At 53.8% G+C, this 27,640-nt stretch overlaps 4 protein-coding genes across 10 annotated transcripts; all 4 read left to right on the forward strand.

Moving 5' to 3' along the window:
• Window positions 1-275: 275 nt before the first annotated feature.
• PYCR1 (pyrroline-5-carboxylate reductase 1) lies at window positions 276-4,193 on the forward strand. Its single transcript, XM_015879900.2, has 8 exons — window positions 276-291; window positions 337-428; window positions 1,036-1,106; window positions 1,183-1,362; window positions 1,868-2,089; window positions 2,572-2,664; window positions 2,808-2,971; window positions 3,057-4,193. Exons 2-8 carry the CDS (start codon window positions 362-364, stop codon window positions 3,214-3,216), a joined length of 957 nt encoding a protein of 318 aa, XP_015735386.1. The 5' UTR covers window positions 276-291; window positions 337-361; the 3' UTR covers window positions 3,217-4,193.
• A 547-nt stretch (window positions 4,194-4,740) lies between these two features.
• Window positions 4,741-12,472, forward strand: MAFG (MAF bZIP transcription factor G). Of its 6 annotated transcripts, none has more exons than XM_015879901.2 (3): window positions 4,741-4,899; window positions 8,131-8,192; window positions 8,273-12,472. In XM_015879901.2, the coding sequence occupies exons 2-3, from the start codon at window positions 8,157-8,159 to the stop codon at window positions 8,723-8,725; spliced, it is 489 nt and encodes a 162-aa protein (XP_015735387.1). In that variant the 5' UTR covers window positions 4,741-4,899; window positions 8,131-8,156; the 3' UTR covers window positions 8,726-12,472. The 6 variants fall into 6 exon arrangements, with proteins under 6 accessions (XP_015735387.1, XP_015735392.1, XP_015735390.1 ...); XM_015879906.2 differs by lacking the exon at window positions 4,741-4,899 and adding an exon at window positions 5,109-5,127; XM_015879904.2 differs by lacking the exon at window positions 4,741-4,899 and adding an exon at window positions 6,502-6,934.
• Window positions 12,473-12,575: 103 nt separating this feature from the next.
• SIRT7 (sirtuin 7) lies at window positions 12,576-17,167 on the forward strand. The gene is made up of 10 exons (XM_015879897.2): window positions 12,576-12,712; window positions 12,829-12,966; window positions 13,444-13,548; window positions 14,586-14,656; window positions 14,815-14,887; window positions 15,350-15,448; window positions 15,926-16,162; window positions 16,413-16,493; window positions 16,576-16,682; window positions 16,760-17,167. The coding sequence occupies exons 1-10, from the start codon at window positions 12,617-12,619 to the stop codon at window positions 16,950-16,952; spliced, it is 1,200 nt and encodes a 399-aa protein (XP_015735383.1). The 5' UTR covers window positions 12,576-12,616; the 3' UTR covers window positions 16,953-17,167.
• PCYT2 (phosphate cytidylyltransferase 2, ethanolamine) lies at window positions 17,057-27,212 on the forward strand. Of its 2 annotated transcripts, XM_015879898.2 has the most exons (13): window positions 17,057-17,167; window positions 17,484-17,572; window positions 18,028-18,189; window positions 19,819-19,885; window positions 20,302-20,386; window positions 21,427-21,471; window positions 22,872-23,010; window positions 23,444-23,526; window positions 23,702-23,779; window positions 24,353-24,418; window positions 24,675-24,740; window positions 25,195-25,283; window positions 25,973-27,212. In XM_015879898.2, the coding sequence occupies exons 1-13, from the start codon at window positions 17,097-17,099 to the stop codon at window positions 26,061-26,063; spliced, it is 1,131 nt and encodes a 376-aa protein (XP_015735384.1). In that variant the 5' UTR covers window positions 17,057-17,096; the 3' UTR covers window positions 26,064-27,212. The 2 variants fall into 2 exon arrangements, with proteins under 2 accessions (XP_015735384.1, XP_015735385.1); XM_015879899.2 differs by lacking the exon at window positions 21,427-21,471.
• Window positions 27,213-27,640: the final 428 nt, after the last annotated feature.

Raw genomic sequence — 27,640 nt, forward strand, 5'->3', positions numbered from 1 at the left:
TGAAACGCAGCTGGCGCCCCCGGGCTGTTGGCGTTGAATGATGCAACACCCGGAGCGAGTTGCACCAATCGCTGGCGAGGGATCAGCCCGAAGCCCCGCCCCTCGACCTTGAGAGGCGGAGAGCCGGCGTGGCCCCGCCTCCTCAGAGCGATGATTGGCTGCGCCACTTCGCCCCGCCCCAAAGTGCCGCGTCACCGTGTCTGTGAGCGGAGCGCGGCCACGTGGACGGCGGCGCGGTTACAGGTGGGGTTGGGTTACTCCGCACCGTATTGTATTGTACAGCACCGTATTGTATCGTACCGCACCGTATTGTATCGTACCGCACCGTATTGTATCGTACCGCACCGTACAGCACCGCACCATGAGCGTGGGGTTCATCGGGGCCGGGCAGCTCGCCTTTGCCCTGGCCCGGGGCTTCACGGCGGCAGGTGAGTGCGGGGGGTGAGTGAGTGTAATGTGCCCTGGTGAGGCCCCATCTGGAATATCGTGTCCAGCTCTGGGCTCCCCAGTACAAACAGACAGGGATCTATTGGAGAGTCCAGCGGAGGGACACAAAGATGGCGAAGGGCCTGGAGCATCTCCACTGTGAGGAGAGACTGAGGGAACTGGGTCTGTTTAGCCTTGAGAAAAGAAGGCTGAGAGGGGACTGGATCCAGGTCTATAAATACCTGAGGGGTGGGAGCCGTAGTGGTGAGTCTGGTCTGTTTTCAGTAGTGTGTTGGGATAGGACTAGGGGTAATGGGATGAAATACAGCATAGGAAGTTCCTTAATAAGAACTTCTTTACAGTGAGGGTGACAGAGCACTGGAACAGGCTGCACAGGAAGGTGGTGGAGTCTCCTTCTCTGGAGATATTCAAGTCCCGATTGGATGCCTACCTGTGTGATGTGGTGTAGGGAGCTGCTTTGGCAGGGGGTTGGACTCGATGATCTCTAGAGGTCCCTTCCAACCCCTACAATTCTGTGATTCTGTGGGGCTGGGGGGTGTATCGAGATGCCCTGCGAGGTGGCCGAGCTGACTCGCTGTCTGTCCTTAGGGGTCCTGGCAGCGCACAAGATCACGGCGAGCTCCCCGGACACCGAGCTGCCCACCGTCACCGGGCTGCGGGTGAGTGCGGGTGGCTGGGAGCTGCTCTGGGTCGGCAGCCCCGAGTCACAGCCGTGGTTTGTCTGTATCGCTGCAGAAAATGGGAGTGAACTTCACCGTGAGCAACAAGGACACAGTGAAGAGCAGCGACGTCCTGTTCCTGGCTGTGAAGCCCCCCATCATCCCCTTCATCCTGGATGAGGTGGGGCCTGACATCGAGGAGCGGCACATCGTGGTCTCCTGCGCTGCCGGTGTCACCATCAGCTCCATCGAGAAGGTGAGGGCCGGGCCTCAAGCCTGAGCCCAGCATTGCCTGTGGCCCCCAGCACAGCATGGTGCTGTGCCCAGCTGGGTGCTTTGGGCCACCTTTGCGTCATCGGAATAAGCTGCAGTACTGCCCATGGCAGCTCTTTTATGACATGAAATGCTCTCAGATCGCTTTTTCTCTCCACAGAGGTGGGTCTTGTCCCCTGAATTTCTGCAGACTTTGTGCTCGGTGTCTGTAGAAGCTGTTTTAAAGCCAATGGGGGCAGCTGTGGAGGATATTGTACCCCACAGCAGCTCTGCTCTGTGTTGTTTGGTGCTGCGACTAAAGATTTCACATTTAAGTTTTGCCCACTTTGACTTAAAGGGGGGAATTTGGTGCACAGGAGTCTCTCTGTTCCTCTGCTCTTGGGATCCCCTTACTGTTTAAAATGCCAAGTATGCACTAAAGCTCTTGATTGATTTATTTATTTTTCCTTCTTTCTTTCTCTCTATCTTTAATGATTTTCTACCCTAAGAAACTCTCTGCCTTCTGCCCCACACCTAAAGTGATCAGATGTATGACCAACACCCCTGTGATTGTCCGAGAAGGTGCCACAGTCTACGCCACCGGGACTCACGCAGACGTGGAGGATGGGAAGCTCTTGGAACAACTAATGGCCAGCGTGGGCTTCTGCACGGAGGTGGAAGAGGACCTGATAGATGCTGTGACGGGGCTCAGTGGCAGTGGCCCTGCGTATGTAAGTGCTGCATTCTCAGCTCATGGAATTGCTGGGGACACTGGTGGGTTCTGCGTGCACTGAAAGTCTGTGCATGTTCAGTGTGTGGTTTTTTTATCTCATCACTGATGTTCTTGATGGAACATGTAATCCAGGTATCCAGTTTATGACCGCTGTGGGTCAACAACAAAAGCCTATTACCAGTTGGATGGGTCTGAAGTCCATAACCAATGTGCAGTGTCCACATCTGTGTTGCAAAATCTGGGCCTGTTGTTAGGATGACCTAGAAGCTGAATTTCTTCCATTCTCCCTACATCTCAGCTGGAGCTGGTGGGAGAGAAGCATGGCATGGCAGCAGTGCAGTAAAGGGGCTGACTTTTGTCAAGTCTTTGTAAGTGACAGGAGTCACAGTGTGATCCTAGAGCTGTGGATTCTGCCTTCTGTAAGAACACCGGTCTCAGAATAGAGACTTTCAGTCCCTTTTTTCCTCTGTCTGATCTCAGGCTTTCACTGCCCTGGATGCTCTGGCTGATGGAGGTGTGAAAATGGGGCTTCCCCGTAGGCTGGCTGTTCGGCTCGGAGCCCAGGCTTTGCTGGTTAGTATTGCTTCCTCCAAAATGCTCTTGAGACTCCTTCTAGTTTTATAGTCTTATAGTTTAAAATGATTTCAGTTCCCTTACTGAATATATTTCAACAAACATACAGAGTTCTGATTGTTGTTTTCTATTCCTCGCCACAGGGCGCTGCCAAAATGCTGTTGGAATCAGAGCAGCACCCAGGTCAGCTGAAGGACAACGTCTGCTCCCCTGGGGGAGCCACCATTCATGCCCTGCACTTCCTGGAGAGCGGAGGCTTTCGCTCCCTGCTCATCAATGCTGTGGAGGCTTCCTGTATCCGAACAAGGTGGGCACTGAGAAATCCTTAAGAGCCATCAACACTCCTCTCTTTCTATTCCTTACCATCTCTCTCTTCTACCACCCCATGGCAGGCAGCTGCAGCATTTGGCAGACAAGGAGAAGATCTCCCCAGCAGCCATAAAGAAGACTTTGTTGGATAAGGTGAAGCTGGAGTCTCCTTCTCTTTCTGTGGCATCTACCAACAAAGTCAGTCTGTTCAACAGTAAGAACCCCAGCAGCAAGAAGAACTGAGCAGGCTGCCGTCCTGCTGTACTCTGGCTGCACTGACCATCACTTCCCTTTATGCCCTTTCTTTTTTGACTAAGGAAAACATTCACGCTGAATGTTGGTGTTTTCCATACCCGACTCTCAGCTTACAGCAGCCGTGGGGCAGCGCAGAGCTGCTCACTGTGGGCATGGGGAGCACCATACTCAGAGCTTTGTCAAGGGCACTATTTGCCAGAAGCCTTTGATGCTTCAGAACTGAGGTAGCATTTATTGTGTCCCGTGTAGAAACAGTTGGTAGCAGAATCTTTAAGAACTTTCCAACTGCTTTTCAGTCTCAAAGGTTTGAGTCAGGTCTGGATCCCTCTTTCCCCATCTTCCATCTGCTTTCAGAGCTCATCTCTTGTTTTTTCTTAGCTAGAGCAGCTGCTGTCACACCAATGCAGTGCTGTGCGCTGAGGCTGGGTTCTAATATGCTTCTCACCAGGGACCAAAGTGCCTCTGCCTCATTTCCCATCCGCTTTGACTTTAAATAGAGGGTCAATGTGAACCCCTCAGCCACACTGATTCATTCAGGGTGCATTCTTGGCAGTCATCCCCACAACAGCAGCTTTCTATGGCTTCTTTATAGCCACCATCCCCATAGAGTTCCCTCTTCTTCCAGAGCCCTGTCCTGGACCAGGAAGCAGCACCCAATGTTCACACTGCCCCGGTAGCTGCTGCTGGGCTGCAGTGGGAGCTGTGGGCTGGGGAGGATGGAAGGGATTTGGGTGGATCTCAGTGTCGTCCTGTTCTACCTTGATGTACACTGAGGTTCCTCCTTAGGAACCCAGAGCGTCTATGTGTGTGGTGCAAGAAAAGCATTTGGGGATCAATGCAGAGAACTCCACAGGTGCTGGCAGTGTCAGTGCGGTGCTGTGTCAGTTGGTACTGGGACAAGGCCGTGTAGGTGTGACGTGGCTGCTGCTCTTTCTGCTCCTTGAATAAACCATTCCTCTATCGGACCCGTGGCGGCTCCTGGTTGTGTTGGGTGGACGCAGCTCCGTGTCCCCGCCGTCCCACAGCCCGGCACTGAGCGCTCACCCGGCCCAGCTCCATTGTCCCCTCAGTCCTGCAGTGGTTGGAGCTGCGGACGCCCCAGAGCCGTGTCTGTACAAATGAGAACTGACGGGGCCGAAGTGGGGCGGTAACAAAGGCCCGACGGCAGCGGAGCTCCCATTGCTGCCCATTACTATCCATTGCTATCCAATGCTGCCCATTACTATCCATTGCTGCCCATTACTATCCATTGCTGCCCATTGCTATCTATTACTGCCCATTGCTATCCATTGCTGCCCATTGCTATCTATTACTGCCCATTGCTATCCATTGCTGCCCATTGCTATCCATCGCGCTTTGCTCGGTGCTGCCGCCCTGCTGGGCTCACACCGCGGCCGTTCCCATCCCCGCGGTCCCTTTAAGTCCCGGTCCCGTTCCATTCCTGGTCCCGCCCCGTTTCCCGCCCTCCCGGCGCGTCCCCTTTAAGGCGCGGGGCGGTTGCGCCGGGCGCTTCATGAATGGAGCCACGTGACCCAAACATCACGTGACGCGTCCGTGAGCGGCGGCGGCTCGCGGTCCCGGTCCCGGTTCGTGCAGCGCGGCCTGCCCGCCCCGCCCCGCCCCGCCCGGTCCAACGGCTCCGTCAGGACGTGACCGCAGCGAGCGCGGCCGGTGAGGGGCGGGCGGCGGCGGCGGCACCGAAGGGAGGAGGCGCGGCGCGGGCGGCGGGCGCGGCCCTGGCACCGGGCGGGGCGAGGCGGGGCGGCGAGGCGCGGCGGCCGGTCCCCGGGGGCGGGGCGGGAGCGGCCGGCGCTGACTCACGGCGGGGGCTCCGTGGCCGCCGGTCACCGCCCGGTTGGCGGCGCGCACGGCCCGGTCCCCGCCGCGGCCGAGCAACAGGTGCGCGGGGCCCCGCCGCTCCGCCCGCCCCGCCCCGCACCGGGTCCGCCCGGCGCTCAGCCCCCGCTCGGTCACACGGTGTCCCGGTGCCCGGTGGAGCTGGCCAGGCCGGAGGCGCAGCGCGGCGCTTCCCGACGGTTCACCCGCCGCGGGGCTCGGGCCGCTCCGCTCCTCCCGGCATCGCCGTGGGGTCACCGGGATCCCGCGGGACGGGCGGCGGCGGAGCCGCTTTAACGGGGGAAAGTGCGGGGTGTGTGAGCGGCGGGACGGGCCGCGTGGGGTCAGGGGAACAAAATAACAACACGGATAAACGGGAACGGGATCCCGCACCGGGGGGGGAGGGGAAGGAGAGCTCCGCGCCACGGCGACGTCACCGTGTTTACAGTGCGCGCGTGGCGAGGCGCCGCGATGGGGAACGGGAGGGAACCGGGAGAGAACGGGGAGAGAACGGGGAAACGGCTCCGCGCCGGGGGGGAATTGGCTGCGGCCGTGCTGAGCTCAGGGCTTTTGAGCGCCGGGCAATGTGTTGAGGCGGCATTTTGTTGCTGCAGTCAAAGCGTTGGGCACTTTGCAGTGCGATCTGCGGGAGCCTCTAAAAAGCCGAGCAATGAACGGGCTGCACAGCCGGGATGAGGCTGGTTCGGTGTGTGCCCCCGGCTCAGCTGCTGCCCCCCTCACACATAACAGCCCCGTGCTGTCCGTGCTCTGCTGTGTCTCTGGAAGGGGATGGAGGGTCCAAACTGGTGCTGCGTTCAGGCACAGCCCCGTCCCAGAGCCGCCCCCAGCACACAACATGCACTGTCCAGTTCCTCGGATACAGACACTGCAGCCTCGTGTCCCACAGCAGCGATGCTGTGGCTCAGGATGGGGAGCACTCCCTGACCCCCATCACAGCTCTGTGTCCCTGCACTCATCCCAGCCGTGTCCCCCCATCAAGCTCCTCTCATTTCTGTTCTCTCTCAGCACAGCAGCCCTGGTTGACCCGTCCTTTAGTGCCTCTATCTGTGCGTTTATCAATTTCTCTCAGCAGAAATGACAGTATGAGGTGCAAGGTGAGCACAGGCTCTGAGCTCAGGGCTGTGTGAGTTTCCTGCCCTGCACCCTGAGCTGCTCTACCTGTGCCCAGCCCCATCCAGTGTTTGTTTTTCCCAGCTCTGCTACAATGAAGGAAGTTTGAGTGTTTCCCGGTAGCAGGGAACCATTCAGCCCTGCAGGCACACATTACTGCAGCCATACTGACCCCAGCGTGCGGTCAGAGGGTTCCTCAGGGCCGGTGTTATGCCTCCCCCCAGTTATTCTCTTCCATCTGCCCCTTTTTCCAGCAGCCATTTTGTTTGTTAGGGTGGGGGGGGGGGGGAGGAAACAGAGCAAAGAAAGAGAAATAACAGCACGGGAAAGCACAGAACTGGTTGCAGGAGGCTGCAGTCTGCATGTGCTCCCCTCAATGCAGCCGCCTCCCTCGGTGGCAAAGTGACCCTTACGGCCACGCTGTCGGGTTGTCACGGCCGTCATGCTGCAAGGAACATTGTCCTCTGGGTATAAATAGCTGCCTCCTGGCAGGCTCCGGCCTTGGGGGAACATCTGAATTGTGCTGGTGTGCTCCGTGTCCTGCAGGACGCTGATCCCGCTCACCTCTAGCAGTCAGCGCCGGGCGCATTGCGGGAGCCTGAGCTGCAGCTGCTGGAGGAGCAGAAAGCCGTATTTGCTGACTGTACAGCTGGGTCTTGGCTGCAGCTCTGCCTCTTACGTCTAGCAAACAAAAGAGCAGCGAACGGAATTGCTGTTGGCTGGCACGGAAGGTACAAAGGTACTCATGGACTGCACCTGCACACAGACAGTGCTGGCCTTGCTGCAGGAAGCAGTGCCGGGCTGTGTGGGACAGACGTGGCTGCTGAGGATTCAGTTTGTTGGGGTGCAGTGGAATTCTGACCCGAGGTGTGAGGGGAGGAGGTGCATAGGGACAGGAGCAGGAGCCCAGGTATGTCTCTGTATGAAGACAGCCCCAGGAGCTGCTGTTATAGACCTGGAATGCTGTCCTCCCTGGCAGTGAAGGAGTCTGCTCCCCTCTGGTTTTGGCCTCCCTCGATCTTTGTTTTCTTATCTCTCAGCTCTGAAGATAAAGAGGGGAGAAGCTGGTGCAGCCCTGGCTTTGCTGGGGCTGATAGGGACTGCTCAGTGGGAAGGGTGTACGGCTGTAGGTCGGCTTTGGGTGACAAGAGCAGGGAGGGCTGCTGAGGAATCCCCAGATCAACTATGGGCTTCCCGTGTGCCCCAGCATCAAGCCATGGGTTTGGGCTGCCCATCCTCCCCACGGGAAGGGTCAGGTGCAGAACTCAGACTGTAACCCAGCCGTGCTGGCTTTGCTGGGGAGCACCAGCATTTTGGATAGGAGCAGTGGTGTTCAGCACCAAGCAGCTGCACCGTGATGGTGAGGCCATCCCCTCCACTCACCAGCAGTGTTGTGCTCCTGGACTGTGCCAGGCTGTGTCCTCAGGAGCATCGTGGGTCTGGCAGGACTCGCTGTGGGCAGCTCTGTGCTGGGCAGCGGGTGCACAGCGTGGGGCTGTGCTGCTGTGCAATGCTCAGGGGCTGTGAGGATGCAGCTGGGAGCAGAGGCGCGGGCTGCTGCCGTGCTGAGTCAGCGTGACTGGCCCTGAGCAGGCGTGCTCCGGACCTGGCTGCTGCTGCCAGGCTATTTTTAATAATGTGGCTTCCGTGTATTCTGGCTCCTCCTAGTTTTTTAATTTTCTCCCCCCCACACCCCAAACAAAAAAGCAGCATTGCTACAAGGCTCCGTGGTCATAGGGCTGGGGGAGGGCAGCAGGTTGTGCTCAGGGATAGAATCTGTTGCTGTACTGTGAGTCCGATGCAGTCAGGCTGAGTGCTGCCTGGGGAGGGCAGTGGGAGTGCCCCAGTGCGGGGTGTTGCTGCGGGGCTCCGTGCGGCTGCTCTGGCCCTGCTGAGAACCAACCCAGGGACTAACCTGACCTCCTTCCCTTCCAGAGCCTGACTGACGTGGCTGCCGTGTTATGACGACCCCCAACAAAGGAAACAAGGCCTTGAAGGTAAAGCAGCAGGTGGAGGATGGGGGTGTGGGCGGCTGCTCGAGGCTTCAGACCGCACACACTGCCTTCTCTTCTCACAGGTGAAGCGGGAGCCAGGCGAGAATGGGACCAGCCTGACAGACGAGGAGCTGGTGACCATGTCCGTGCGGGAGCTGAACCAGCATCTGCGGGGCCTGTCCAAGGAGGAGATCATCCAGCTGAAGCAGCGTCGGCGCACGCTGAAGAACCGAGGCTACGCAGCCAGCTGCAGGGTCAAACGCGTTACCCAGAAGGAGGAACTGGAGAAGCAGAAGGCAGAGCTGCAGCAGGAGGTGGAGAAGTTGGCCTCTGAGAACGCCAGCATGAAAATGGAACTCGATGCTCTCCGTTCCAAATACGAGGCACTCCAGAACTTCGCCAGAACCGTGGCCCGGAGCCCCGTCACCCCTGTGCGGGGCCCTCTCACCTCCAGCATGGGGCCCCTCGTCCCTGGCAAGGTCGCTACCACTAGTGTCATCACAATAGTGAAATCCAAAACGGACGCCCGGTCTTAGTGAAGCGAGTGTTGCCTGAGCTTGTCTGTGCAGGGCAATTAGGCACAAAACCAGCCTGGAATCCCCAAAGCACAAACCCTCCCCACACGGGTCAGGGTTCCTTCTACTTGGCCCAGGACTGGCCTGCTGATCGCTCTGGTTTTGTTTTGTTGTGTTCAGATTGGTATGAGCAGTGGTGATGCATCCCTTGTCCTGTGCAGACAGCACCTCCCACCCAACGGTCTGTAGCCCTCAGCTGCCCTTGGGACAGGCTGTAAGATCTCGGTGTTCTAGCCAAAGGAAGTCTGCGCTGCGCAGCGAGCGGCCCGGAGGGAGGCTTTCTTCCTGGAACCCCAGTTTTCAGTCACTTCCAAAGGCTTTATTTCATTACTCTTCCAGGTGGTGTATCCAGGTGCCTGACTGCCCGGCACCTGAACCTGCTGCTTTTGTCTCATCCGGTACCTGTAGTTGCAGCTGGGGTGTTCTGTGTAATAGATGTGGTATTCATTTCTAGGTGCGCCTCTGTGCTCGAGCAGTGAGTTTCCTTCAGGCTTCCATGGCAGTAGAGTGCAGATAGCAGCGGGAGACGGGAAGATGCTGGTGCGCCCCACTGCCTCTGCCCCAGAGCAGGGCATGGGATGGGATGGGGTCTGTGTGGGGCCCAGCACCTTGGGGTTGGGGGGTCGGGGGGAGGGAGGTACCTTGCTGACTGCAGGCCGGTTTTGTGCCTAATGCGTTGCACTGAACAAGACCAAAATCACTAGTTGTTCCCGTGTTTTGAGGGTATCAAGTGTCTCTAGTGTGATGGTTTACACGACCAGTTTATGTGGTTAAATAGCCCTTTTATTTAAAGAGAAACATCGTTTTAAGAGTTATTAAATTATCTAAGTTTAAAATGAAAATCAAGACAGAAGAGAGAGCGTATTTATAGTCAGCTTTTTTTATCCGAGAGGGCGAGAATATTTGGCCATAGGAATGGGGAAATATTCTCGGAGACTTTGCTAGTTAAAAGTTAATAAAGAAATAATTTTAAAGTTTCTCATGAAACCTCCCGCAAACTGTTTGTGGCTCCGAGGTTAGTTTTTATAAAGAGTTATCAGACTTTATTTATAAAAGGTAGAAAAAAAAAAAAAAGACAAAAAAAAGACAAAACGACAAAAAAAGACAAAAAAAGAGGCAAATCCTGTTTGATATCTTTTTGCAATTGTACCAAAAGTGACTTATTCTCGATCTTGCTGGCTTCCGTTGCGTCCCCTCGTGTTGCTCTCTCTGTGCTCTCCCAGCTCCGCCGTGCTGTGCTGGTGTCAGTGGCTGCCTTTGCAGTGTGCTGTCGTTCTCATGCTTCTGTTGTTATCCCTGAGCTCGAGGTTCACTTGGAATCTCTCTGAATTCTCCAGGATTCTGGCGCACAGGCAAAGATGCTGCTTTTCTTAGAGGTGAAAATGAATGGCTGCCCAGAAAACACTGCTCTGCAGAGGGGTTTTGCAGGACATCTGCTTCTCTCTCTGGGTGTTGTAGCTGTGGCTTCTGCACAAGCAGCTCAGGCATCTCACTGCCCAGCCAGTGCTGATCTCGGAGTTACCTGCATGGGGGATGCGTTCCCAGTGGAACTGCTCTCCTCTGGCTGAGAAGTAACACAAGGGAGAGCTATATAAGTTCAGAAGGAGACTGAAGGGGTTGAATGCTGGAGCTGGATGTGGATCTTGTGGTCAGAGCTCACGCTGTGCTCTTGGCTCCTCTGATAAGAGGCAGGGCTGATGGTGTTATAGGCAGTGCAGGACCTGCGCTTGTCCTGAAGCTGCAGTCTCTTGTGCTGAGCATCAGCGTATTACTGCAAAGTGAGCAATGTCTTGGTTATTATTTTTCCTGCTGCAGCTTCTGGCTGTAGGTGCTGGTAAAGGTACTTAAACTGACAGCTGTGTGACACAGCTGAGAGATGATTTGTGGTGAGGCTCCATTTTCACACTAGGACAGCTGCTGGTTACCGAGTTGTTGTGGAGAAGCAGGGCATGGGGATGAAGTCTGTTTGATCTTTTGGCTGTCAAAAATCACCTGAGCACAGGAGACCGATAAGGATGGCACAAGTGAAGTTTGCTGTACTGGATGTGTTTTGGTGATGAGTTTCTCACATGGCTGAAATGATGTGCTTTTCTCTGGGCTGAAAAGCAGGCAAACCTAAAGAGAGCTGCAGCACAGCAGGAGAGGAGCTGATGGGATTTCTTGTTGAAAGAGATCAGCTTTGCACTGACTAATTGCAGGCTTAGGGAGAAGCTGCTTGGAACTCTTTTCCCTGTGAACGTTATGAGTAAGGAGTAGGTTAGAACATCACCTTCAGGCTTCCCCCATCCAGCTCATGAGTTTTCTCCTCTCTGAACTGAGGTGTTTGTTTTGCTGCTTCCTTGCCATGCACCGGATGGGCTACTTGCTGTGCAACACTTGGCACAGGCTTCTAGGCTCGAGCCTTTGTCTTCCAGCTGGTGGATGTGGATGGTGTGAGGAGGGGATGGGACACAGCACAGAGTCCTTTGGCTGGCTCAGGGTTTAAAATCCAACCCTGTCCCTCCTGGAGTCAGCCTGAGATCTGACCTGGCAGGAGAGCTTTCCTGACCCCAGCTGGAGACCTGACCTCTGCAGAGCGAGCAGACAAGGTTTTGTGCGCAAAACTGTCTCCATTTACTGGAGATTGTTTTGAGGAGGGCTCCATCAACAGAGCAGGCAATGACAGGCAGTCCCACAGCTCCCACAAACTCATTTCCATTGTATTCTGCACCCGATCCTTCTCTGCCTTCTGGATGGCAATTGCTGCTGCCATAAGAGCCTGTGCTTTCCTGGAGCAAGTGAGGAGGACAGAGCAGGTGTCAGCGCTGACTCCACCAGCCATGAGTGCTGTCATTTCCCCTCCTTTGCGCTGTGCTTTAGCTTGTGGTCCCAGTTTGCTTTGAGTGAATGCATTCAGTGAGGACACATCTCTTTAGGGACATATGGGCACAAAGCTGCTGCCACAGGGTGAACCTGCAGCTGAGATGGTTCCCTGCTCACCAAGCTCTGCCTGGCTCCATCCTAGAGGTGCTGGGGTGGCTGTGCTCCTCTGCCGGGTGCTGCTTCCCCGTATGGCGTGGTGTGTTTTGGTTTTGTTCTCAGTGAAGTATTGCAATCTGACTCATGTATTTCTGCCGTGTCTGAGGAACCTCCCGTCACGCTCGGGGCAGCCTGTCCTCATCACCCGGTACTGTGAGGCCGTCCTGCCCCGAGCCCATCGCTCTGCTCTCTCTCTCTCTCGTATATAGCGTTCTGGAGTGTGGCAGTTCTTGTTCCTGAGGTGCTCGTCCGTTCGGTTTCCTGCTGTGAAGGGTGTTGTGTTTTCTTTCTCCTTTCCCGGTACATTTTTGATGCAGTGGTTGTGGAGGTTGGGCCCGACCCCAACCGCCCTCAAAGGAACCACGCAGTGTGTCCGTGCAGCGGCCGGGCGGGGTTTGTGTATCGTGTGGTGAATCGTGTCAGTGAGTTCCGCCTTGTCCCGGGGCAGCGGGGCGGGGGAGGCCCGAGCTCGGATCGGCCCGGACGGACCCGCCGTGCCGTGGGCCGGGGCTGCAGCGGCTGCCGGGCCCGTCCCGGCCCCGCACCCGTCCGCTGTGGAGGGGGGCGGTATTTATTGCTAAGTTATTGCCCCGCGCGGCGACGGCGGGCGTTATTTATTGCTGTACATAGTGTTCGTCTGCCGGCGCGGCCGCCGTTGTTTTGTACATGACAATAAACAGCTTTCAAACACCACGGCCCGGCGCTTCCTTGCGGCTCGGTCCTCCGCCGCTCTAGGGGGCGCTGTTGCGCACCGCGGGGTGGGAGGGGACGGAAGCGGCGCTCGGCCGCTCCCCGAGAGGAAGCTCATAGCGGAAGTGCGGCGCTTCCGGGGCGATGGCGGCCGGCGGCAGCCTCAGCCGCACGGAGCGGAAGGCGGCGGCGAGAGCAGAGATCCTACAGCAGGAGGAGCAGCGGGACCGGCGGAGACAGGTACGGTACGGTACGGCACGGCACGGCACGGCACGGTACAGCACTGTACGGTACGACACGGTACGGTACGGCGCGGCCTGGCCTGGCCGCCGTGACGCGCTGTGTGTGCCGGGCAGGTTTCCCGTATCTGGAGGAAGCCGCCGTCGGAGCGGAGCCCCGAGGAGTGTCAGGTGCTGAGCGAGAGCGACGACATCGTGCGGGAGCTGGAGCGGCGCCGCAAGAGGCGGGACAGGCTGCGACGGCGGCAGGAGGAGGTGGGAGCCGGGCGGGGCCCAGTGGGTGCGGCTGGACGGGGGCGAGGAGCCGCTGTGCGATGTGACCCGGGGGAGCTGGTGGGCGCTGAGCTGCTGCTGTGACAGCAGAACTGATGGTGCCGCCCTCCCAGCAGTGCCCCCATCCCTCGGGGCTGTGTCCTGCTGTGCCGGTCTCGGCTGATTCCCCCGCCCCAGCCTTGTTGCTTCTTGCGGCTGCCAACCTCTTTGAAGCGTGTTTGGTTTTCTGAGTGGGCGTTCCCCCATGGAGGGGTGTATCTGCATGTGCTGCTGTCCAGAAACCCTTTGTTCCTCCATAGATAATACAGACACCAAACACCCACATTCTTCTAGTTAAAAATTGCTTCTGATAATATTTGTGTGATGCGTTCTCTGGCTGGCATGGACCCATATGGCCAAGGGGCTCTATGTTCCTTCAGGTTCAGTGACATGCTGAAACTGCCCATTTGCATTTCCTAGGTATGTGATGAGCCAGAGGAGCTGAAGAGAAAGGTTGTTGAGCTGGCTGCTGCTATCCGGAATGCCAAGCACCTTGTCATCTACACAGGAGCAGGGATCAGTACGGTAGGATTCTTTGGGGGTGAGTGGCTGGAGCTTTGGGAGCTCCTTCAGGAGTGTTGCAATGTTTGAACTCTGTTTTCTGTAGATTCCAAATGACCGTGGGGATATCACAGAATCATAGAATGGCCTGGGTTGAAAAGGACCATAATGGTCATCCAGTTTCAACCCCCTCACTACATGCAGGGTCACCAACCACCAGACCAGGCTGCCCAGAGGATATCTGGGATTCTATATTAACACTGTTGAACTACAAACCATGACCAAGGTGTTAACTAATTTGCATCTTGAGATATTCCTGCTGGCCAAGAGATTCTGAGACTGCATCGCCTCTATGCAAAGAATGAGCTTCTAAAATAAGACCAGTAGGCTGTCTTCATTCACGTCTCTTCAGCTGCTTTTGCTGCTAAAGCTAAAAGAAGTTAACTGCTCAGTGCAGCCTGCATTAATAAACGATTTGGAAATAACAAGTGCTTACTAGAAGTTAAAAATGATGGTTCAGAAATGGTTTCTGTGGCCTCTTACGAGAAAGGCAATCTGGAGCTGCCTCTTTGTATGGCACATTTGTCACTTCTGTCTGAGCTCTGAGATGGGAACCTTATTGTTCTTCCCCTTTTCTGCAGTCTCAGCTGATAGGGAGCATGGAGCAGGGCAGAGCGTATGAGAAAGTGTTCATGTCATAGGTGCTTCTTTTGATGATCACTGAGTACGACCTACCTGAAATCAGTAGAGTGTAAAGAATTAAAGGTTCAAGAAATGGGTTCTGTGTGGGGAAATGGGAAGTAATTGAGGGAGGAGAGTGTTCTGGAGGGATTTCATAGTGATAAAGCTGGAGAAAATAAACACTGCACAAGAAAATGAGAACTGTAGGGTAGGAAAAGAGCTCTCTATAATTAGGAAAACATGAGAAAACTTGGAGTGAACAAAAAAGCAGCAGTGAATGCAGTATCTCACTGTCCAGGGTGAGGCCAGGTTGATGTGGTGGTGGACAAGAGGTCTGAACTTTCCCGTCAGGCTGCGCTTTGTCTCTCTCCATAACGCAGGCAGCTTCGATCCCAGACTACCGAGGCCCCAATGGCATTTGGACATTGCTGCAGAAGGGCAGGAGCATCAGGTAAGGTGACAGGAGTGAATTTTTCCTTTCTCTTTCCTGGAAAAACAGTTCTACAGCTACTCAGGAGATGAATTTTGAGCTGCCCAACAAACAGCTGATACTGAAAGAGAGTTTGAATGGCAATTTCTAACTTCTTTTTTCTTTTTGCCCCTTGTCAGTGCTACAGATCTGAGTGAGGCAGAGCCCACGCTCACCCATATGAGCATTGCTTGTCTACACAAGCATAACCTGGTAAGATTTTTCTCTCCGTACATCACTTGTGCTCCTCTGTCACAGTACAATAAATCAGCTCAAAAAGGAAAACAGAAACTCACGACGTTGCCTAACTGTTGTCCTTAGTGAGGTGGCAATTGTCCTTGTTTCTGTACAGCTGAGCCTTCATCAGGCCATGTCCAGACTGGCTCCAGCAGTTTTTCCCTTGTGCCTTTTTTCATTAGCTTGTGTTTGCTTCCTGGCAAAGCTGTGGTCTGGGGATGTGGCTACAGAATCTGCCAGGCCTAACAGAGCTGTATTTAGCAGGAGCCTCTTTGTTTAGCTTCCACAGAGTTCTACTCTGTGCTTTTCTTCTCTTAGCTCAGTATATTGAAGTAGAACTATTTATTGCACATTGAGATATATGTGTTACCTGCACTGGAATAACACTTTCTCGAGCCTTCTCTGTGTGTGTTATTTCAGTGTTTTGTTCTTTTCCAGGTGCAGCACGTGGTATCTCAAAACTGTGATGGGCTGCACCTGCGCAGTGGGTTACCTCGATCAGCAATATCTGAGCTTCATGGAAACATGTACATAGAGGTGAGCAGCAAGAAAAGGACAAAGGTACTGCCAGTACCGGCCTTGTAAAAAGCTAATGTTAATTATTTATCCCTTCCTGACTCAGGAATTAGTACAAGGGCTAGTTGTGGCTTAGTTGGTATCTGTAGGTTGTCAGTTTTGGGGTGAAGTAGTTAGCAGGCCCCATGGTTAAGTTTTCTGTACAACCTGGCAGATTTTGCTCTGTATTTGCTAGAGCCTTCTGCTTTTGAGTGCAGTTCTTCAGGCATTGCTTGAAAACCTGTCCTATTGCCCAGCCAGCCTGCCCCCTGCAATGCCTCTCACTCAGTAGCTGAGTGTTTCAGAGTGTTTCCAAGTTAGCATCTAAACACAGGTGATTCCTTCCACTGCTTCCAGGTTTGTTGTCCCCAAAAGGTGCTTTTTGAGGTGTGGCTGCATCTCTGGGCTCTTAACAGACCAGATGCTGACAATACAACATCTTTTCTTCCTGTGCTATAGGTCTGCACTTCATGTACCCCCAACAGAGAGTATGTGCGAGTATTCGATGTGACCGAACGCACAGCCCTGCACAAGCACCACACGGGCAGGATGTGCCACAAATGCGGGGCTCAATTGAGAGACACAATCGTCCACTTTGGGGAGAAGGGGACACTGACACAGCCCCTGAACTGGGAAGCAGCAACAGAAGCTGCAAGCAAAGCAGATGTGATTCTTTGTCTGGGTTCCAGCTTAAAGGTAACTTTAGAGACTCGGTGAAGATTGTTAGCAGCATTCCCTCTTGGTGATACACCTTGGTGCTGAGCAGTCTCCTCCCAAACAGACAACTGTAAACTCTGGTGTCAGGATTCGCCCACCATCTGTGTGATAGTCTCACTTCCTCCCTCTTTCCCTTCCTGGTAATACATTCCTTTTCCTCTCGCTGCTCTGGTTCACGGTTACTCGTGCCTTTGGCCGTGCTGATCATTGCTGGGTTTTTTTCTGGCAGGTTTTGAAGAAATACCCCCGGCTTTGGTGCATGAGCAAACCTCCCCCTCGTCGTCCAAAGCTGTACATCGTGAACCTACAGGTGAGAGCCTCCGCTGGGCTGGGTCATTGGGTGCAGCAGTGGCAGCGTGTGCTGCAGCACGTGTCCTGCTGTCACCTCGCAGTGGACGCCCAAGGACGACCTGGCGGCCCTGAAGCTGCACGGCCGCTGTGACGATGTCATGCGGCTGCTGATGGAGGAGCTGGGCCTGCACATCCCCAGCTACGAGCGGTGAGCGGGCACGGACCGGCCGCGGGGGGCGGGACGGGCCGCAGTGGATCCCCGCGCTCAGCCCGTTCTCTCGGCAGGGCTCGGGATCCCATCTTCGCGCTGGCCGAGCCGCTGCGCCCCGAGGAGGAGGGCACGCACTCCCGGAAGCCGGTGGCCCCGCCGCAGGGCGCCGAACCGGCCCCGGCACCGCGGGACGAGCCGCCCGCCCGGCCCGGCGGCTGGTTGGGCCGCGGCTGCGCTAAAGGAACACGGCGCAGGAAGAACAACTGACGGCGGGGGGCGGGGCGGGGCGACACGGAGCGCGGGGGGCGGACCCGCCCCGGCCGCCGGTGCTGACGCGCCCCAAGATGGCGGCGGGGGCGGGGCGGGCGGGACGTCCCGCTCGGCGGCGGCGCCGCCGGTGACAGCGCGGCCATGATGCGCAACGGGGCGGCGGGGGGCGGCGCGGCGGCACCGCGACCTGTGCGTGTGTGGTGCGACGGATGGTGAGTGCGGGAATAAAGTGTCGGTGCGCTGCGGGACCAGCCTCTGTCAGTGTCTATTGGGGGAGCGGGCGGAGCTGCGGGACGGGGGGGACGGACGGGCGGCGGGACGGGGCCGCGGGCGCGTTACCGGCTGCGGCGGGGCCGTCCCGTCTCGTGCTGTGCCAGCCGCGTCCCGGGGCGCAGTGCGGGCGGATGGCGGCGGGGCGCTGCCCCGGGGATCCGCCGTTAATCGCGGCGGAGACGTGAAGCCCCCGGTTGCTGCCCGGGGCAGGTCGCCGCCCGCAGCCCCCGGCGCTGAGCGCCTTTGTCTTTGCAGCTACGACATGGTGCACTACGGCCACTCCAACCAGCTGCGCCAGGCTCGGGCCATGGGCGATTACCTGATCGTGGGGGTGCACACGGACGGTAAGAGCTCGCTCGGCTTTGCGCGTCCCGGTGCAGCCCGCGGTGTGACCCGTTACACCGGCAGCCCGAGTCCCACGGGGCCCCGGGAGCGGCGGCTGCGGACGCGCCGTCGGGCGGTGCCGCTCTGCTCCTTGCTCGCTGTGTTTGCTGCTCTCGGAGCTGCGATCTGTTCCGTCGATGCCATGGGACTGGTGAGGGTCGGCCAGTGTCTGGTTTATGGATGCAGTGTAGGGTGAAGCTGTTCAGACGTTCTGCCGGGTGCTTTAGGGCCGGGCAGTGCCCTTGGGAAGCGATATTTGGGTGTGAGGAGTCACCTCCACCCTGTGCCTATAGAGGGAACCCCAACGCCTTTAGGCTTAGAAACGTGATGGAATTAAAACGTTCCCTGAGCTCACCGGGCCTTCCTCGTGTGCTATAAACACCTTCTAACTGGGTTTTCTCCCTCTCTCACCCAGAGGAGATCGCCAAGCATAAGGGCCCCCCCGTCTTCACGCAGGAGGAGAGGTACAAGATGGTGCAAGCCATCAAGTGGGTGGATGAGATTGCGCCCGGGGCTCCTTATGTCACCACCCTGGAAACCTTGGACAAATACAACTGCGACTTCTGCGTGCACGGTGGTGAGTGATGCTCTGAGGTGGATTGGTACGAAGAAGGGCCCCGTAGGGCTCGCGTGCTTGTGGTTTTCTGGCTGCAAAGCAAGGAGGTGGTTGCCTTGTGTGAAGGATAAGTCGTGCGTAAGGACTCTGTGTCACAGTGCCTGCCCTGCTCTGTACAGCTGCTCCCATTCAGGGGTTATAGAGAAATGGGTTGGTGTGCTGGGTGTTGGGACAGCACTTTGATTCCTTGGCTTTGAGCACCCGTTTCAGTTCCCGAGATGAAATGCACTGTCTGACAGTTGTCCTGAGGTCACCCTTAAAACAAGCAAGAGCTGTGCGTGGAAGGAATACGTGTTTACAGGACCTACGTGTGAAACACAGTCGTTTATGTCTGCTTATCCTGAGATGAGATCAGATCTGAAAAGCTGTGGTCTCTTGATCTAGCTGATAAGCTCCTAAAGCTCTTAGCTGACCCTGTGCTCGCTCCTGCTTCTGCTTAGGAACATTAGGAACAGCAAACGGTCACTGAAGGGAGGCAGTGTTCTGGGGAAACATTCCTGCTTTTGTACTCTGTCCCTTCCTTGGACTATTCATGCTTGTTCAGTTTCAGCCCCTCCTCCCAACCCTTCCAAAGGTATTTAGTTAATTTCATCAGGCATAATCTTTGCACTCTTATCCTTCCTCATTTGATCCCAGCAGCCTTCTATTGATAAGGCAAGCGTTTCATTAAATGCAAATAAATTATTAATCTTCATTAAGATAGATGTGAGTTTGTTTGTATTTTTCCACTTGGACGAGGTGATTATTGCACTCCTTGTTAACTTAATTGCCTGTCCTGAAAGTGTGTTTGGTGTTGGTGACCCTTTGCTAGGCCTGCTGAGAGATCAGCAGAGCAGAGGAGTGCTGGTGGCCTTTGCTCCAGATTTGCTGCTTTGATCCCCTCTGCCAGTCATTCTGTCCTTCCACCTGGATAGCATTCCTGGATGCTGCCTTCTGCCTGCACTGTCAACAAGGGATTGCTGTAAACAAACAAGGCTGAATGAAGGCAGCATAGGTTTTCGCTTGTTAAGTCTTTATACTGTCATTAAAAGGAGGAGAGAAGTGGTTTCTGTAGAATGAGTTGGGATTCGTGCCAAAGCTGAACCAGAGTTGATTCTGGAGGAGCTGAAGGGATATATTAATATCTTTGTAGAAGTGCCATCACTGAGGGACTGAGCAGCAAAGCACTGTTTGACTGACTGGGGAAATGTGAACTGACAGCTCAACACAGTGCTGGAGAAGTCAGTTCAGGTGCTTTTAGCACAGGCTGATGGTGGCTGTTTGTTGTCACTCAAATAATTCAGTCGTGCCTGCGGTTGGATTTGCTTGCAGGGCAATGAGCTCTCGTTTCCTGGGGTATCTAATGAGCAACAGGCCAGACTGCTCCCAGTGCTAAAGCCTGCTAGCATACTTGTCCCTACAGTCAGGTGTATCTTTCAAGCCCGTGACATTTCTATGGTGGTGTGGGACATACCCATGTGCTGTGGTGCAGGCTGTAGGGGTTCTAGGCTGCCTTACATGACAGATGTATTCCACTGCAGCCACAATTCTAACACAGCTGCTGTGCGAGGAGGTTTGGAGCACAGCTCTGAGGCTTTCCTCTTTCTGCAGATGACATCACCTTAACGATAGACGGCAAGGACACCTACGAGGAAGTGAAGACAGCCGGGCGATACAGGTACTGCTGTGCAGCTTCCTACCCTGTGCTGGGCAGAGTTTCTGGGAGTTCCCATCCTGGAGGGAGCTCAGATGAAGACAGCTGTCTTCAGGTCACACTTCAGTTTTGCTGTGAGGTGTGTCAGAGCTTTAGCTGCTTCCAGAAGGTGATGCAGTCAAGCAGCTGTTCTTGGTCAGCTCTGGGGTGTTTAGCTCTGCTGGGAAGCCTGTGCCAGGTAGGTTTTCCTCATGACACTGATTGCTGTGGAGGCCCAGCAGACGAGTGGTGTACTTTATGTCAATAGCAGGTAGTAGGAAGATGTCCCTCAGGACGAGTGCTGGTTTGGATTGATCAGATTTCACAGGTGTAACAGTGGGGAGAGAAAGAGGCACGTGCTTCTGTGGCATCTGCTTTATCCTTTGCTTATCTCCCTGCAGGGAATGCAAACGCACTCAAGGTGTGTCCACTACCGACCTCGTTGGCCGCATGCTGCTCATGACTAAGGCTCACCACAGCAACATAGTGAGTCACAGGGCTTTGGGTGGGAGTTTGGAGTCCAGGCCAAATATTGGCTCTTGCCTTCCACTGCTCCAAAATGGCAGTGGGGCTCCTGGGCCTGGCTCCCATATCCATGGAGAACTGGCAAGCTGGTTGTGGGCAAAACACTCTTTGTATTTACTTAAGCCTGCCTGAAATCGCAGCGTACAGCCTACGGTGCTTTGGGAAGATGTATGGAAATAAAACTTTGATTCTCCTGTGATTGGCGCGAGCTTCGGGAATGAAAATGCTGCCTAGCCTATGGCTTCTGTGATTGTGGAGGTACAGAGTGCAGCCGCGTTGATCTAACAGCTCAGTGCTGCCAGAATTGGAAGTTCTTCCTTCTCACTGAGCTGCACGCTTCTGCCTTTTGCTGTCTCTGAATCAGACCTTTCTTGAGTCTCCTCAGCTCTCTACCTGGTAGATATCTAATGTAACCAAAGCCAAAACAAGGAAGCGGTGTTCTGTAGGTTAATGAATTGAATAGGCTCAGTAAATGAGCAGTGCACTGAATGGATTCACAGAGAGATAGCAGGGACAAGACAACATGGATATGAGGGTAGAGGGAGATCTTTCCTTTAGTGTGCTGAGCTGTTAGATTGGCTGAGCTGTAATAATGCAACTTCACACCACGGTTTGACACGTCGCTGTCTGCAGAGATCAGAGTCCATCCCTGGTGGAGTGTTTTTGGAAGAAGAAAGGACACAGTCCTGCTAGGGGCTGGAATAGTCAAGAGAAGACACAGGTGTGCAGTGCAATGCAGCTGTGCAATGCAATGCAGCTGTGCAGGTTGAGCAAGAACCGCTGTCACTGTGATGCCAGGCTGAGGTCAGATAAGGAAGTTTCATCTGACTCATGCTGGGACACGACCCTGGTTTAGATATTAACTCCTTTGTTGGTATCTAGTGGCAGAGATCACGCCATCTAAGCGTGGACTTCCCAGCACTTCTGCCACACACAAGCGTATCTTTGATGGGATGAGCTATGTGAGTGCTTAAACATTTTGATTCTTTATCTCCCTTCAGGATGAGGACCTAGACTATCGGAAGCACACTGACAACTTTGGGAAGGTAATGTGAGTTCTGGTCTGAGACATCTGGTCGTTGGCCTGTCTGAGAAGGATTCCAAATGTGCTTTTTGGCCTGTATTGCAGGCTTGGTTTTTCCTCTACGTTTGATAGTAACCTCAGTAAATCTCTGCCACCCCCATAAAGTAGCTGCTGTTGGCAGTGAGATAGGCAGGTGTGGCTGCACAAGCCCTGCAATCCTCCTGTTGTGAATGATGTTTAGTGGCACCACAGAGCTCCACCTGTTGAGGCTTTGCTGTTTGGCTGGCTTGCTTGTAGTCTTTATTGCCACTTCCTTTGCAATGCAATTGCCCAGAGTACCAGCAGAGGAACAGGTTCTGTGGATTCTGCTTTTAGTACTTATGTTTTCACAGGTGTTACCATAGGTCTGGGAAGCATTTACGTAGCAGCACGTAGTTAGCATTCCATGCAGCCTGGTCTTAAGCAGCAGAGCTTTCCTGCTGGGGCTCTGTGCTGTCATGTTCAGCTCATACCCGGGGCTACTTCTAAAGAGCTGTCCTTTTTTTTTGCCTTTATATTGTTTTTTTCCTTCCTGGGTGTTGTGTTGTTCCTCATTAACAACCACCTGTGCCTAAAGCCTGAGCAGGTTTTCTGCTCATTATGGTTTTGCTGACCTCACTGAATTGTTCTCATCATGTTACCTGTTTTAAGCAGGATTTTGGGGGCCTGTTGATGTACTGTAGCTGTTTCCTGGTTCTTGGATTTAGAGAAACACATCTGGTCTCTAAGCACTCTGCATGACCCCTGCCAGAAGTATACCATCTTCTGCACACTGTTGTTTGTATGGCTTGCCCTGGTCTTGGCTGAATTGCGTTTGTTCTTTCAAGTCTTTTAGATCTGTTCACATTAGGGGAGCAAAGCAGAGGCTGAGGCCAGCAACCAGAAGTGCTTCATGGTGGGGCTCAGCCTCCACTTTTTGGTTTTGCTGCGGCTGGGCTCTGGCTGCTGGAGCAGGGGTGGTTGCACTCCCATTTAGCATACTGCCCTGCCAGGTAAATGGGTAGGCTGCCCTGCAGCTTGGAAAGAGCATATGCATAGAAGGATGTTGGTAGTTTGTGTGTTGTGCACCTGTTCTGTGAGTAACCCTGCTTCTCCTGGAAGTCCTGGTCTGCCCTTTTGCCTTTCTCCTTCCTAAGCTTTCAGAGTCTCCTTGGCTGACTGTTGAGGGGATTTAGGCTACATTTGACAGAGAAAAAGGGGGCTTTGGTGAGATCAAACATCTGGTGCTGGGATCGTGCACAGTGCAAGCTAAGAGCTGTGATGTTTGCTCGCAAATTAAGACACAATCATGCCTGCTGCTGCGTTCTGGTGCTGTGTGTGTTTTTTTTCCAAATCCCCTCCTGGAACCTGAAAAGGAATCGTGTACGGTGTGTGCTTTCCTAGGGACCAAAGGGTCATAGTCCTTGGACCGGTGTCTCACAATTCCTGCAGACATCTCAGAAGATCATCCAGTTCGCATCAGGGAAGGAACCACAGCCAGGTGACACTATCATCTACGTGGCTGGAGCCTTTGACCTGTTCCGTATCCTTGACTCTGTTTTGTCAGGAAAATAGTGTCAATCTGTTTGATGTTCTTGTATTTAAGGAGAGAGGATATGTTAAGGTCTGGATGTCTTAGACCAAGTGACTGCTGTTAGAAAGCACAAGGCTTGTGGAGCAGACACTTCAACCCTAGGATGTTGTTGGAGGCATTTTGCTAAACACACAAAGTGGGTGGAAATTCTGGGTGGGGTGAAGTTGTGTCCATGTAAAGTAGAGCTGGAAAGATGGCTGGCTTTTGCCCAGAACCTGAGAGCCAGGAGGGGAAGCGGGCAAATGTTACTAGCGCAAAGGCAAAAAGCAATGGAGAAATAACCCCCTTGGGATTAATGTATTCTGCTATTCCTAATGCAGCCATTTCTGGCTTCCTTTCCCCATTTTCTTTGTGAGCTTCAATTCCTTAAATGGTTCTCCAGATATTGGGCATGTAGATTTCCTGGAGAAGGTTCACCAGCTGGCAGAGAGACCCTACATCATTGCCGGGCTGCACTTTGACCAGGTCTGTAATGTTCAAAGGCAGAACAGCTTGGCTGCTTTTCCTTCTGAAACAAGCAGGCTGTGCTTTGGGAGACAGGGAAGGGTTGTATTGGCCAGAACCAAATGCTTGAATTGGGAGTGAAAAAGAAGAGGATCACATTATGTTGCTTCTAATTTTGACTGATGCTTTGCCTTAGGAAGTAAATCGTTACAAAGGGAAGAACTATCCCATCATGAACATCCATGAGAGGACGCTCAGTGTCTTGGCCTGTAGGGTAAGTGCCTGCAGCTCTGTCACTTTGTGCTGTTCCAGAAGTTGCTTAGGAGATGATGTTCTCATAGCTAACAGTCCTGCATGAATTCTTTAGAATGTGCTGAGGAAGCAAAGACAGGACTAATTGCTTCCGGCTATGAGAGCTGTGCTCCCAAGGGGAGTCATTTGGCTTAGCTGACATCCCAGCTAACTCGAGTCAGTGAATCCATCCATCTCTTCCACCAGCAGTGAAAAGGCAGAGGACTGCTCTGCTCTATGTAAAGACGTGCATTATTGCAGAAAACCATCTCCTTTCTGCAGCAGGAAAGAAACTTCCTTGGAAAGAAACAGGGAGGCCCAGAAATGTGTGCTCTGAGCAGTTAATATGAGGATTTGCTGTATAAACCCTGCCAGAAAGCATCATCCTTAGGTGATCAAAAAGATGCTGTGTGACAAGTAGCAGCTGCTGAACTCACCTTCTCTTTGGGCTCATAACTATAACCAGATAACCTGCTCAAGTGCCTTGTTTTGTTTAAAAACAAACAAACAAAAAAAAAACCCTAATAATAATCCAAACTCTTAATCTGTTTTCTAGTATGTCTCAGAAGTGGTGATTGGAGCCCCCTATGCTGTCACTGCTGATCTGCTGGATCACTTCAAGGTGAGTCTTTGTGTGTGGATGTACACAGAGATGTTGGGTTTCAATGTGCATAGGGAGCTAAAATAGCACTGGAGAGCAGCAGAGCAGTGAGGGGTCCTGCTCAGTGTGTGTAGGGGAGCTCTGGATGGAGGCTCAGCCTCCAGGTTGTGGCTGTTGGTGTTCCTCATGTCCTGGCTCTGCTCAGTGAGTGCAGTGGCAGAGTTACCATCACCTGGAGGGTTTGTGATGGTGCCAGTGACTTTGTACCTCTCTCTAGGTAACTGTTGTGTGTCATGGGATGACTGAGGTGGTTCCAGACAAGGATGGTTCTGATCCATATCAGGTAAGGTGCCAGCTACCACAGTCTGTGCTTCTTTGTCGTGATCTATGATAGATGTGGTTCAGTTCATGCTCCTGGGCTGAGACGTGAACGGCAGTGGTTGCTACCAGCACATCCTGGGCAGCTGGCTCTGTTTTTATCCATCCCTCAGAGAGCTACTTATATCATCCGCAACAGCCCCATTCTTTTAATTGCTATTTGTTTTACCTGTTTCCTTTGCTTCAGAATAAGAAATCTGTTAATCTTTGCTCTATGTCAGTCCCTCACTCAGCTCCCGAGTGCGTTAGGTTTTGCTTCTGGCCATAATTCAGCCTGCATCTGCGGAGATCACTTTGTGCTGTGCCTGGCTGAGCACCCACAGGCCCTTCTGGACCCTCTGCTTAGCTGTCATTTATGGAGCTGTAAATTGGAGGTCCTGCGTGTTCCTTGCAGATAAATCTGCTGTGTTTGTTCACAGGAACCGAAGAGACGCGGCATTTTCCAGCTCGTGGACAGCGGCAGCAATCTCACCACAGATTTAATTGTGCAAAGAATCATCAAGAACAGGTTGGCTTTCATCATCTCCTAGTTCTGTTCAGTCCTGCTTGTCTGAGGGCTGATTGATGGGATGGAGCAGGAAGAAGGGAGTATTTAAGGCAAAGAGGAGGGAATCAATAAACTTGGTCCTTCCTCTTCCATAGCTTTGTTTTGGAACTGTTGGCAGGCTGCTTCAATGTGAGTTTACCAGATTACAGGAAAAGGAATAGCTGAACTGTTCTGCTTAAGAATGTGCTTCACAGCACGTTTTCTTGCTTTTCCTCTTCTATCAATGAGGAGATTTCAGTGCTGTCTTCTTGTGGATTCAGCATACCTCTTCTTTGCAAGCTTTGCTCTTCTAAGCTTGAGCCCTTCACCTCCAGTGACCCCAGTTCAGATCAGTTGTCAGTTTGAATTTGGTGTTGCAGCATTAGGAGGTCTGCCCAGGGTGAACCAAGCATGGAATAGCATCATCTACAGAGAGTGAATTAAGTGTGGTGTGAGTGGTGTGAGAGCCTCGGTATTGAGTGACTGTGACACCCCCAGGAATCACTCAGTGCTGGCTCTGCAAGTGGAGGGCGGTGGGTTGTGATGAGGCTTCTGAAATACACTCAGAACAAAACTGCTGAGGAGAGGGCAGTGCTCTCCTCTTCCAGGTGGTTTTAGTCTCCTGAAGATAAGGTCTGGGTAAGACTGATGGTGTTTTATGATTGATGCAGGCTGGAGTTTGAAGCCAGGAACCAGAAGAAGGAAGCCAAAGAGTTGGCAGTATTGGAGGCCATGAAGAGACTGGAGGAGAAGAAGCATTAGAGCAGCAGAGCTGATGCGTTGCTCACAGAACGACACAGCGTCGCCTTCTGGAGGAGCGAGGAGCTCTTCAAGGGAGGACCGAGCGAGGGCAGCGCTGTCGGTGTGCTCAGGATGTGCTGTCCTACCCTCTCCTGCACTAATTATGCAGACGTAATGAGTTGGGATCTTGTTGCCTAGTTCTTCCTCTGTTAATCAGCCACTGTTCCCTTTCCCGGGAGAAGATTTGACAAAAAGAGGGGGGGAAAAAAAAACAAAACAAAAAGAAACAAAAAAAGGTTTTTAATGATAACTAATATTTTAACATGTTGATGTGCTTTTACTTTCTGCCATTTCTGGCTTTTAGAAGATTGGAAATGAAGCAGCTGCTCAGGTCCCTCCTGCCCCCATCCATGTTCTGCTGCCCTCTGATATCAGTCTGCATTTCAGAGCAGCTGTGCAGACTGGAGGGGTCCCATGGGAACGGACACAGCCCAGCAGTTCTGTGAGCTTTGGGCTGGGGGTGTCAGGCCCATCGCTGTGTCTGCTGCTGGTGGTGCTTCTTGGCTGCTGCCTCTACACAAACTCCAGACCCAAACTGCTGCTGGTTTAACTGAATAAAGCCTTTCTCCAGCTGTGCCTGGTGCTGGTGAATCATTTGCTTCACCGGTGGCAGGCAGCAGGTTGGTGTCTGCTGAGGCAGGGAGGCACAGAGCCCCTCAGACCTGGTGTTTTCCCTGGTGAGATGAGGAGTTTCTCTTGCACGAGGCTGGAGCACTCAGGGGGCTCTTACCAACATCCTTCGCTGCAGTGAGATGTGCAGGACTCAGTGCTCCCCGTGGACCTCCCCAACCTGGGGCTGTGTTTGCTGCTGCCACCAGAGCGCACCTTGTGCCTGACAGATGTTACTGGGAGGAGTGACCCTGTGGGCTGGAATTTCACTGCTATTTTATGAGGGTTGAAGTGCAGCACTTTGCCTCCTGCCGGGCTCTGTGGGGCCTGAGGAGGTTTGGGAAGAGCCGGGCACTGGGCTGAGCCCTTCTCTGCCTCGTACATTCCAGGGTGCTGTGCTCGGCCTCCCCACACACTGTGCTGTACGATCCCTCCATGCCCATTCTTTTGTCCTCTGTTGTAAACTTCTGTTGCTGATCATTAATAAAATATTGAAGAGTTGTCTGTTGGTCTCTTTGGGCCTCAAGTCTGGGTGCCGGTGTAATATCAGGCCTATAGGTGCTTCTGCTGGGGCTTTTCTCTGGAAGCTCTGATCAGAATGGACCAGATCTCACTGGCTGCATGGAGACAAAGTGCAGTGGGCAGTGCTGAGCTCCGTGGGAATGCCAGATTTGTTTTGGCACAGGGTTAGGGGTCACTCTGTCTAGAAGCTGTTCTTTTTTCTCTCATCACTTTGGCAGCTGTATAAGATAGATGTGCAGTTGGGATTCTGTGGTGTGCAGGGAGACCTGCAGGGTCCATCCTGTCACAAGGTGCTGCTGAGAGCCAACCATCCACCTGTGTGGGAGCACTCAGCCTCCCCATGGGGTGGGAATGGGAGAACTGTGGGGCTCCTGTCCTCTCCCAGAGCTCATCTGATGGGAGCAGTG

This window comes from Coturnix japonica, chromosome 18, assembly GCF_001577835.2.
Source record: "Coturnix japonica isolate 7356 chromosome 18, Coturnix japonica 2.1, whole genome shotgun sequence".
NCBI lineage: Eukaryota > Metazoa > Chordata > Aves > Galliformes > Phasianidae > Coturnix > Coturnix japonica.